This window comes from Rhinolophus sinicus, chromosome 16 (genome assembly GCF_057876585.1).
Source record: "Rhinolophus sinicus isolate RSI-liver-muscle chromosome 16, RSI-T2T, whole genome shotgun sequence".
Classification (NCBI taxonomy): domain Eukaryota; kingdom Metazoa; phylum Chordata; class Mammalia; order Chiroptera; family Rhinolophidae; genus Rhinolophus; species Rhinolophus sinicus.
In genome coordinates this window covers 125,216,430-125,229,267 of record NC_142516.1, presented here as the reverse complement: position 1 = coordinate 125,229,267, position 12,838 = coordinate 125,216,430, and the positions used below count along the sequence as shown (strand labels likewise).

General features: G+C 33.6%; 1 protein-coding gene across 1 annotated transcript in view; it reads right to left on the bottom strand.

Moving 5' to 3' along the window:
• TNKS (tankyrase) overlaps window positions 1-12,838 on the bottom strand; it is a 191,602-nt gene that overhangs the window by 56,624 nt on the left and 122,140 nt on the right. Inside the window, exons 6-9 of the mRNA XM_019750527.3 lie at window positions 10,363-10,457; window positions 8,936-9,002; window positions 8,455-8,641; window positions 2,311-2,432 (exon numbers count right to left, since the gene is read on the bottom strand). Coding sequence (XP_019606086.2) covers window positions 2,311-2,432; window positions 8,455-8,641; window positions 8,936-9,002; window positions 10,363-10,457 — 471 coding nt within the window. The remainder of the gene's footprint in view (window positions 1-2,310; window positions 2,433-8,454; window positions 8,642-8,935; window positions 9,003-10,362; window positions 10,458-12,838) is intronic.

Here is a 12,838-nt window from a genome sequence, read left to right as displayed (position 1 = left end):
TGAATTAAATAGCATATGCTGACTATTTAGGACATTGTTATTTCAAAATACACATATATTTTACATTCTGGAACTGACCAAAATTTCTCCTAACTATGCTGGAAATACAAAACATAAGCCTTTATTTCAGAGCAAGACAAAAACCATGCTCTAACTTAAGCATTAAATGAGACTTCTTTTTCTTTTTCTTTAGCCAATAAACAACTACCTAGTATATATTTATTTGAAGGTATCAGAATACTGCCTCTCCAAAGCTACAAAAATCTGTAACTCGATTACTCACTTCTTCATTAGACTGTCAGCCACCTAAATCATATTTCTTAAACTCTTCCACAGAGATACTCCTAGCACTACAGAAGAAAAAGCCTATATGCCTAGTGAGAGGCAACAGACCTCAAGGAGCTTAACGGGAGAAGTATTCAGAAATTTTATGTTTTATCCTGTTAACGAGGTGTGATAAAAAAATATAGTGAATATTTAAATTAAAAACAATTTATTATAGTAAAAGATACAGTGCCATTAACCCCCCCTCAAAATACTCCCCTCACTTCGAACACACTTATGCTATTGTTCTTGCCTCTTTCTGAAGGAGTTCTGGAAGTCCTCTTATGTGAGTGTCTTTAGTTGCCCTGTCGTGGCTGCCTCGATGTCCTGAATCACTTCAAAACATTTACCGTTGTTGGTCATTTTGACTTTAGGAAAGAGCCAGAAGTCACATGGTGCCAGATCTGGTGAATAAAGTGGATGAGGACACACCGTAATGTTTTTATTTGACAGAAGTTGCCATACCAGAAGCAACGCGTGACACGGAGCCTTTCTGTTGTGATCAAACCATACGGTGAATGCTGCTGCCGAGTCCCATCCAACGGAAAGGCAGGGAGCTTCAATACAGGAAGTGGTGCATCAGACCTTAGTAACTGTGTGTGACAAGTTTCAACTTGTTCAGTGAAGTCAGTCGGGTGTGAGCCACGGTTGAGAGAAGATGTGTTTTAAAGTATGCCGTAAATCATCCTCCACCATGACAATGCTCCATTGTCACACATTGCTTCTGGTAAAGGGCAAGTTCTGTCAAATAAAAACATTACGGTGTGTCGTCATCTACCTTATTCACTGGATTTGGCACCATGCGACTTCTGGCTCTTCCCCAAAGTCAAAATGATTCAGAAGATCAAGGCAGCCACGACAGTGCAACTAAAGACACTCACAAAAGACTTCCAGAACTGCTTTAGAAACTGGTAAGAATGGTGGGATGTGTTCAAAGCAAGGGGGAGTGCTTTGAGGGGGTTTAATGGCAATGTGTCTTATACTGTAATACATTTTTTTATTTAAACATTCACCTTATTGTTTGATAACACCTCATGTACACCTTTTGTATTGAACTTCATTTTATATGAACATTTGTATTAAAATTTAAAAAGTAAAAAACTATTTACCAATGAATAAAATGAATGCTCCAAAAATGCAGGTCAAGTTTATTCTGGGCTTTGAGTATCTCCTGACATAATGCTGTGTAGCTTGAATGTATTTGAACCCTTTTGAGAGCCATATATTTAAGTGCACATACAGTTGGTCCATTTCAGTTTGGTAATTCTTTTAATATTGTTTTCAGTACGTATTGACTACAGTTTGATTTTTTTGTGCCAGATATATGAGAGTGTTAACTGAAGCATATTTAGAGGTTTGTGATATAGATATTACAAACATTTAAATTCTGAATTCAGGAGTAATCTAACCAGCTCTACCTGAAACTTAATGTGATCAATGACAATGAAAATAAACTAATTTTTCTGAAAATACATTAGAAGGAAAAACAGGAATAGTTTTAAAGACAGTTTGTACAGTCTGGAACAAAAAATTCATAATCTTAGCCATTTTTCTATAATGAATGTAATAATCCATTGACTACAATTGCTCAAAAGGATGACGCAAGTATCTTTGGAAATACTTTAATCTTCTATAGCAAACAAATACAGTACTTATTTAGCAACCCCAAGAAAAAAAATTCTATAGCGAAAATCACATTTTGTACTTCATGAAAGCATTGGCTATAAAGGTAGATTTGTTATAATACGGCTGGGTAAAGACAAAAGTAAAAATAATTCCCAAATCAAGATTGAGTAAAAGTATTTTCTCACCCATGAAAGCAATAACCTACTGAACTAAATGTAAAGATCAATACAACCAACATTAAAATGCCAATTCCTGGCACTTCAGATACTAAAGTTACTTAAGGTTTCTGAAATGAAAATCCTATTCTGTGCTCACACTACTATTACAGACCCAGGGAACAGGTTAACAGTGAAATCTTACCAGTGCAGTTTCATGCGACTGTGGTTGTTTGAAATTAATTATTTCCAAGGCAAGTGTTTTTTTAACTTTGGCTAGGTCAGCTTCTCTGGCTGCTTGTAGTAAAGAATGACCTTTAAATTCATCTGTTAATGAAATAATGGTTGAGATAAAAAGGATTTAAAAATCTATAAAAATCATTAGAATAATTATAAAGTAGGAAAATTATTAATTTTAAATTGTCCTATATTTTAGCCACAGAAGGGCGATATGATGATAAAGGTGCAAAGGAAGAGGGTATAGGTTAATGAAAAATTTTGAAATCTGTATGCTCTGAAATAAGATTGTTTTATACGCTTAGAGTTCATAAAGATACACATACAAAGATACTTATTCCGGCAAAGTTTTAAAACAAGCAACTTAATTGTCCACCAAATGAAAACCAGTTAAAAAATTTGTGAACACGTGTACACTGGAATACTTAATAGCTCTTAAAAGAAGATAGATCTACATATACCACAGGAAAGTATGTATTATTAAATGAAAATTCAAGTAGCAGAAGAGGAAAGATAGGTTGACTCAATTGTTTGCCACTGTTATTACTACTATTGCCACCACAACTAAATGTAAGTAATGGTATAAAAAAGACATTTTAGAGAAATAGTCACCAAAATATTAATAATGATTATGTCTTCACACAGAGTAAGAAAGAACTGAATTCTGGGGGAAGTGCCAGAATTTGAAATATTTTCAAAGACAATATTTTATTCATTATTTGTATACGAGTGAAACATTTTTAAATGGCTTTTCTAAATTAATTGCATAAATAAAAATCCAATTTTCATTTATTAAAAACACATAGTCTTATTTTCTATTTTACAAGTTTGGTTAATATGACAACTTATTAACAAAAAAGCTGAACACTGTTTTAAAAAGAAGCAAATGATGTGTGACCTAATATATTACGTCACAATTCCAGGCCCTCTCACGTTCAGGCCTTTGTATCTGCCTGGTACTGAATTTTTTTCTCTTTTCTTTTCTCTCCTCTCCTTTGAGGGCCCATCTCACTTTCCTCTTTCCCTCAAAAGACACAGAGAGAAAATCTATTGAAAGGGAGAAGATATTTTTAAATGATATATCCAATAAGGAGTTAATATCCAAAACATAAAGAACTCATACAATTGAATATTCAAAAAACAATCCAATTAAAAAATGGAAGCGGACCTAAACAGGCATTTCTCCAAAGAAGATATACAGATAGCCAACAGACATACAAAAAGGTGTTCAACATCACTCATCATCAGGAAAATGCAAATCAAATTCGAATGGCTGTTATGAAAAAAATCAACAAATAACAAGCACTGACAAGGCTGTGGAGAAAAGGGAACCCTCGTGCACTGTTGGTGGGACTGTAAATTGGTGCTGCCACTACGAAACAGTATACAGGTTCCTCAAAATATTAAAAATAGAACCACCATACAATCCAGTAATTCTACTTCTTGGTATTTATCCAAGGAAAACAAAAACACGAGTTCGAATAAATATATGTACCCCTTGAAAGTGCATTGTTACTGTGAGGTTGATTACATTTTGGCTTCTGGCTTTAATTTGAACTACATTCTTGTGTACCTGACAGTCACAGATGTGGTGGTGGCAAAATTTCTAGAATGTTATAAAAAACAAAACAAAACAAAAAAACCTGACAGTCACAGAGTGGTGGTGGCAAAATTTCTAGAATGTTATAAAAAACAAAACAAAACAAAAAAACCAAAAAACCCCACCCACACCCACGTGCCTTTTCAAAACCAACTAAACTTCTGTAAAGCATCTCTGGTTCTTTCAGGTTTGTGTTATACGGAGCAATGTAGGTGATGTCATAGTACTTTATATTTTTACTTATAATGACAACTACCAATTCTTTTTCACTTAAATTAGGTTGAGAAATTTCATTTATTGGCAACTGAAGTACCATTTTCAATTGGGAAAATTCATTTATATCTCTGGTAAACTTTATTTTGATGAAAAATTGCAGTAGTATTTTATCACCAGATGTAAAAAAGATGAGCATCATTTAAAAATTAATGTATTTAAAATACAGAGGAAAACACTTATATAATATATATCAGGCTTTGTTTTGAATGAATCTTTACCCCCTGATCCTTAACGTAAAGATCTTGTGCTATAACTTTTAAGGCTATACAAATAAGAGTGCTAAACTGTGGACTTAAAAGTAGGTGTGTAAATATTTTTAATCAGTGTTAGTTGGAAAATAAAACCTAACAACTATATTAAAAATATATGCACTCCTATGTTCATTGCTGTATTATTTACAATAGCTGAGATACAGAAGCAAACTGGGTATCCAACGATAGATTAATGGATAAAGATGTGAAGATGTGACACACACACACACACACACACAGAGGATATTACTCAGCCATAAAAAGGAAATTTTCACATTTGCGACAATATAAATGGATCTAGAGGGTATTTTACTAAGTAAAATAAGTGAGATAGAGAAAGACAAATACCGTATGATTTCACTTATATGTGGAATCTAAAAAAGCAAATCAAATGAACAAATGAAACAACATAGAAACAGACTCACAGATACAGAAAACAAAGTGATAATTGCCAGTGGGGAGAGGGGTGGGAGAATGGATGAAAAATGTGAATGGAAAAAAGAGACACAAAAAAAAGAAAAGAAAAAAGAGACACAAACTTCCAGTTATAAAATAAGTAAGTCATGGGGATGTAAAGCACAGCATAGGGAAAACAGTCAATAATATCATGATAACTTTGTATGGTGATAGATGGCCACTAGACTTACAGTGGTGATCACATCGTAAGGTATATAAATGTTTAATCACTATGTTGTACACCTGAACTACTATAATATTGTATGTCAACGATACTTCAATTTAAAAAAGACCAGAAAGACACACACAGACACACTTGCCTTATTAACTACTACTCATCATTCAAGGTCTCAGTTTACATACACTGGATACGCCTTTCAGACATTTCCCATTGTTGGGTTATGATTCCATTTTATGAAATCCACTGCATTTGCAGTTAGCTTTATATCATAGGACATATTACACTGTCTTATTTGCTATGGTAGTCTTATCACCTAGTACAGTAGTACAGTGCTCGATATATATATATATATATATCAATAAGGTACTCAATAAGTATTTGTACGAATGATGAATATTTATAAAATAAGTGATGGTGGGTTCAGGGAAAAACATTTTTCTATAACCTTTTGTTTAGTGGTATATTACCATTGCTAAATTCCTCATACTATAGGACTTTGAAACTTTAGAAACCCAAAATCAAGGTTAAATAAAATTAAAGTAAACCAGTATTTTCAAATAACAAAATTATAGATTTTCATTGAATGATAAACTATCACATGTAAGGAGCAGGATCCTGACAACTGCAATAGAAGGTGACGTAATGAAAACCGATTTCAAGCAAAAAGCATGGTTTTGCTTTTAGCTCCTCCACCAGTCTAGAGAAATTTAAAGTGAATTCAAATTATACTGGCTTTTTTTCCTAATGCCAAATATTCCATGAATATCAAAATGATATATGCAATTCTACCTTTGCAATTACTCCTTTAAGATCAGACAAGGTGGCTCAGAAGAAAACTAAACAGGCAAATTTATGAAAAGCATAAACAATAAGACTGCAATACTAAAGAATGATGATGCACTAATGCAATTAAACAGCGTATTTTGTTAAGTAGCAAAAAGTAAAATATTCCTTATCTTTGTTCTTTAGAAAAATAGCATATTTCTGCCCAAACTGACATTCAAATTCAAAATATTTTATTGACAAATACTCAAGAATAAAGGAGCTCAGAGAATGAAAAAACCTCTCAACTGCATAATTGTCCTTCTAAATGTGAAGGTTACATCAAGGCTTGTTTTTAAAACCTCAAGGAAGTTAAATAATTAAAAAGGTGGTAAACCTTCAAATTATTCACTTACCCTGAAAATTTAGTTTTTACAGAATGCCTTAAAAGTTTCTCTTTCTAGATGCATTTTGAAATGAGAATGAAAGCTACTTTCAGTATTTTCAGCTCTAATATGTGCAGAACCTAAGCTACCTTGTTCATTTGGCTTCATGAAAACAACAAATTAAAAAACAGACAAGAAAAAGCACAAAAAAATATGTGTGATGAAAATGCTGTAATCGTGGGTGTCATTAAAATATTGTTTTTGTTTCCTACATAATGTTCTTCAAGAGAATTCTGTAATTGTAAATGCCTAGTATAAAGCAGTGGACATGATGGTGACAACTGCAGTTAGAGAAGTTCAAACTTTGTTAAATCCTTTTCTTCAGATAATTCATTGGTAGAATCTTACTTAATAAAATAAATAGATACTGAAAAGTTCAAAAAGTGCTCTAAATCAGGGAATTTCTTCCTTTACAAAGCTATACAAATTTAGGTTAAATCTTAATGTTTACAGAATCAGACCAGTGAGATATAAAATCATAATACCCATAATCTGCAAAATGATTGAAAGGAAAAAATTGTCACATGGTGACATGGGGATAAAGCTGAGCCCAGGGTATCAACTAACAGAAGGAAATGAGAAAAACATATTAAAAAAATAAGTTTTGAGTTAAGTTAAATTCAATTCAATAAACTTGCTGAACACATACACAATGTAGATCGGGGGTAGGCAGATATATAGGCCCAAACACAAATACCATCCACACATTTTATAACAAGGCATTGTACAGGTTCTAAGAACACAAAATAATAAAACTAAAGGTCTTTCTAAGAATTTAAATCTCACTGGGAAGCTAGAACATATACACAGAAAAATGAACTATATAATGCAAGATAACATATGGCCAGAGTCATCGCAGTGGGAGAGAAAGTAAATGCACTTCTACAAGGATTCATTGCTAAGATATCTGCCTAGTTATAATCTGGTTTGTGCAGGCTTGTAATCTAGTAGGTGTCATCTATTCCAGTACCAAAATAAGTTAAAATTTCCACTTAAACAAGATCAATATTGCAAGGAACACTTTCCTGTTTTAACACAGACTAGTTTAAAATCTTTTTAAACTTAAAACATGTTAGCATCCATCATTTTGACTATGCCTTATTTCGAGTTATCATTTAAAGATTTTCTCAGGTGTTTAAAGCTAGTTACCTGATTCTTAGAATCCTACAAGAGAGAATACCCGTAAGACCAGTTAAAAATTAGGTAGGTAACACCCAGTTTAATTAACCTGGCCACATATAGAATTAAATATATGCCCACATATAGAATTAAATATATCTCAATATTTGATATGACAAGTAAATGTAATGTGGTATCCAGAGTAAGAGCCTGGAAAAGAAAAAGAACTTTAGGTAAAAATAAAGGAAATCTGAGTAGAGTTTGGCCTTTAGTTAATAATGTGTCAATGCTGGCTCGTTAATTGTGACAAATGTACTATACTAATAAAGATGTTAATAATGGGGAAACTGGGGGTGGGGTACATGAGAACTCTACTATTTTTGTAACTTTTCTATAAATCTAAAACAAAAAATTTATTTAAAACTACATATATATGTAATATGTATCAGATTTGAGAAGATTACTTCTACCAAATCATAAAAATGATCTTATGCAAATTTGGGCAAATGATTTCACTTGGGCTGTAACACACAAAAGAAATAAAACACGACTGTGCACGCTTGCAGAGCTTGGGAAACAATGAGTGCTTAATAATGCTAGATATCTATTATTACCAATAGCACAGGAATACAAGCTCTATAAACTCAGAGATTTTTTTCTGGGTTCTACACTGCTGCATTTCCAGTGCATGGTACATAGTAGGTATTCAATAAATAGTTATTGATTGACTCATCTGCATTAGTCTTGGGGGGGAAAAGGGAGTCTTCCCCTCGGAATTAGAGTTAGGCTTGAGTAAACATAAAATAGTGTATGAATATAAGATTCCTGTGGAATCATTAAGAAAAGTATATGATCAGAAATGAGAATTATCAACTAGTACATGTATAAGAATGGAAGGATAGTATCCAAGTTAGACAAAACACCTAAATCTAACACCTAAACAAAACACCTAAAATCTAACCAAAAATGAGATACTCTAATTTGCAACAAACAATACTGACTTTAGGATATAAATACATACAAGTCAATCTCTCCCGGAGCTCCGGCGTTGGAGCCATATCCACAGCACTTTTGCCGTGGCAATTGACTAACGTCGGATCGGCGCCATGGCTGAGTAACAGGGAGCAGACTTCTACGCGATTCTTGGAAGCAGCCTCATGGAGTGGCGTAAACTGCCAGAGATCCATAGCATTCACACAGGCTCCATGCTGAATCGAGAAAAAAAGTTTTAGATCAGGAATCATTTTGCTGAATCAGATAAAACTCAGACTTATTTAACTGTGAATTTCAGTTATAATTCTCTGAAATATCAATAAGTGTTTAAATTAATTTCAGCTTTTAAAAACAGTTTAAAAAAGTAGAATTTTAAAAAAATTTTGACAATGGTAATACTAAAAAAATTATTTTATTTTCTTAAAAATGTTATTTGCCAAAAAACAAATGAAAACTCATGACACATTAATAAAACGCAAATGAAATTCAGTATTTTTAATTTCTCTTACCTTTAGTAGCAGTTCTGTGACTTCATAATGTCCATATGAACATGCATTATGAAGAGGCACAAGTCCACTAAATGAAAAAAGGTAAATTAAAATATTAAAATTTCAAATAATTTATATCTATCCAAGCAACAAAAATCTAATAAATCCCAATAATTATATTAAAATATTTTAAAGCACCTTAATAATGATAAAAATACCAATTAGAAAAGCATTTAGGCAAAAGGACAAAGGACATGTACTGACAATTGCATGCTTTCTACATCAAGTATTTACAGAAAAATGTTGATAAGAGAATTGAAATATTCCTACCATTTTGTTTCACTTTCAAGGTAATTTCCAGCATAAGAATTAAATATCCAAACTATGATAACTTGCATTTCAAAGTATCATAGACCCCCTTTTTGTGGTGCACTTCTCTCGATGATTCACCTATTGTACACTCATCTGTCTCTCAGACATGCACAAGGAGACAGAGATGTCCAAGACATCAGGCATTTGTACCCCTATACTACTGGGACCCCATTCACATATGGCACAAAACCTGGCGCAGGCAAGAGAGAAACAGAGCACGGAAAGAGCAGATTTGAAATGGATGGATTCCCCTTCTGATAATTATCTCAAGTACTGAGTTCATTCTTCATTTCTAAGTTCCCTGACATGGGCACAGTGAAAGACACCCCCTCCAGGGCTTCTCTTCTTTACGCTGCCAGTAAGAGGAGTATAATACGAATCTACTTTACCTGGATAGGAAGGACAATGACCTTTTAGATCTTAAGGTGAGATAATGAGAAATGTTAGCCCATCACATAGGAAAGCAGACCTGATTCATATGTCCCTAGAGACTAGATAGGAAACTGGTACAAGTTTTCCAAAATATACCGATTCATACGTAAATGACGATACTGCTTTTTTGGTTCTCACAGCCTTACTTCCGTATCAACCTTCATTGGGACCTTTTAGGTTTTCCGAGTTCAGATGTCCAGGATGTCATCAGGAAAAAAATGAAATTAGAATACTATATACTAATGATTTTGGTTTATTAATATGAGATGGTCCTTTCATACCAGAGGAGTATGATAGTTATATTACTATCAGAATTTTCAATTTGTTTTATCTGTCTTTCTGAAATGTAACTTGAGTTGAAAACTAATAATTGCAATGAGAAAAACAAAGTTTAACTTCAAATAACGGAATTGCAATAAAATTAACCTAATTTAGAAAATTATTATGAGACACATCCTTCATAAGTAGGAATCTGAAAATAAAGTCAAACTAAAGTTACAAATATTCTTAAAATGCTACACAACCGGTAAAGAAATGGAATATATGACTTTGTCTAGTGCTCAACAACTTTAGCGTCCGATGTTGAAAACAAAGCACAAGAATCGTGAGCAAAACCATTAAAGGAAAGAAACCGATACACTTACCCTTTGTCTTTTGCATGAACGTCAGCACCATGCTGAAGAAGCAGCTGAACTATCCGAACTCTGTTGTAGCCCGCGGCCAGATGTAAAGGAGTAGACTAGGAAACAGAAAGAAAAACACATCCCTCTCTTCAGTTAAGTAATTCTTGCTTTGCCATTTAATCTGTATTTATATAGATTTAAACACAATGAATGTTAACATACACAAAAATTACTGAGTCGACGTGCCAAAAATTCCTATTTTCTAATTGGATGAGAAACAACTCACTTACCCCAGGAGTAAATTCTAACTTCAGTGCCATCCACCTATTTCTCCTACTTGTGTCTCGAGGCTTTCAGTAATCAAGCCCTGCCCTAATATCTCTACATTATTTCTTACTTCTTTTCAACATGAACCGCTCTCCCTGCTCTGAGAAGACATGTCAAGCCTCACAATCCTCATAACTGGAAACATTCTTCCTTATTCTGCTTAAATCCTGTCCACCTTTCAGGTTCTAAATTTTCAATCCTAATTCCATCATAAAGACCTAAGAGCCAAGCTCTCAAAATTTCTCTTTAATAGGAAAAGTTGAAAAGCCTCTCTAAAGAACTATTTGAGAAACTTTAGTGGAAACAGAAAGGACAATGTACCATATTCACTCCATGTGGCTGCCTGCGATGGGTCAAAACTAAGTTGCCACGTTGGATGCAATGAAATATGCCAAAATAGTATTTAATTCTTCTATTTTACGTACCACACATGCAGGATAAACACATGAGAAAAATATAGTTTCTTCCCAACTAATTTCTGCCACATTTTAATCTGAACTAATTTTTAAAAGGTTCTCTGCTCAAATTTAATATAGTAATCAAAATAATCAAACTTCTCACCTTTTTCAAAAAAATAAAAAATAACATTATTTTAATTAAAAGTTTCTATATAACCATAAAAATTTTCCCACTTTTTCCCAGTTATTGAAAGTTTAAATACTGTAACAGCTTTTCACACAGGGTCTAATAATACTTTCATGTACTGTCATTTTTCCTATCTTCTATTTGGGCCTTGGGATTTAATAAGATTTTCAATTTATTTTCTTTACATACTACTTGCAAATGTCAAGATTCAAAAGAACTAACTACTATATTACGTGTTACTGCTTTCAAGGCACTCCATACATTTTATATATTCTGACAGTCTCTAAATTTAGGAAATATTTTGAGCAATACACAGCTAATAAGGAGGAGACCATGTAGATTATAAGAGAGTCCTGAATAGGGAGTCAGGAAACCTGATTATATTCCTGGATCTTATGAAACTGTGAAAGTCATATTACCTATATACCTCCGCTTCTTCCTGTGTAAGAGATAAAAATCACCCATCGTAGCTATCTCAAAAATGTGTGAAAAATAAAGTTTTCTCCCATATAAAAACAATTTTAAAATGTGAAATGCCATATAAAACTAGACGATTAAAATTTCTGTATCATCAAACAACATGCTCACCCAGCTTTCTGCTTTTAGACACATGTCAAATGTGATTGCAAATGATACCTCCAGGGTGTATCAAGTTATTTTCAGGACTGTTTTCCCCCTTCCTTTAATATTTTAAAGATGTCATTTCACTGTCTTCTGGCTTGCATTGTTTCAGACTAGAAATCTCTCAACATCCTAATCTTTACTCCTTTGTAATATGTAAGAGGTTTTTCCTCTGGATACTTTAGTACTTTCTCTTTATCGGTGGCTTTAAGCAATTTGATTGTGATGTACCTTGGTATAGTTAATTTTTTCTGTTTCCCTCCCTTTTTCCCTCCCTTTCTTCCCCCTCCCACCCAAAGCTTCTTGAACTTGCTATTTATTGCTTTCACCAAATTTGGAAAACTTTCAGCTATTATTTCTTCAAATACTTTTTCTTCCTTCTCTCCCACTATTCTCTCCTTCAGGGTCTCCAATTATACACAGATCAGGTTGCTTTCAAAGCTTGCTTTTAAACTTTATTAAGCAGGATGAAAGCAGCCTTTGGTTTAGGACTAATTTTCCTTTTTTAGTGAAGGAAAATTATCCTTCTGAGTAATTTATGGTATCTAATGAATTATGAGATTTTTCCACTCTGGCTGGTGGCAACAAAAATTATTACAGACTGTGAGTTGCTAGGATTGCTACCTGTAATCTTTTTTGGGTGGTTCTTTTATGAGCCTCAGACAGTTTCCTCATACCCTTATTAATCAGTACTCAGCTGAAGACAGTACAGGGACCCTTTGCAGATGTCCGGAGCTCTCTTTTCTGTGTAGCTCTCCCTTCCTTGGTTCTCCATCCTGCTAACTCTTGCCCCCTCAAAGTCTCAATTCCATCTTCTCAACTCAAGGAGACCACTGGGTTTCTCCTTGTTTCCCCTCCCTGAGTTATTACTTTCTAGGCAGTAAGCTTGGGCAATTACACAGCTCAGCTTATTTAACTCCTATCTCTCAGAGATCACTGCCATATACTGCCTGATGCCCAATTT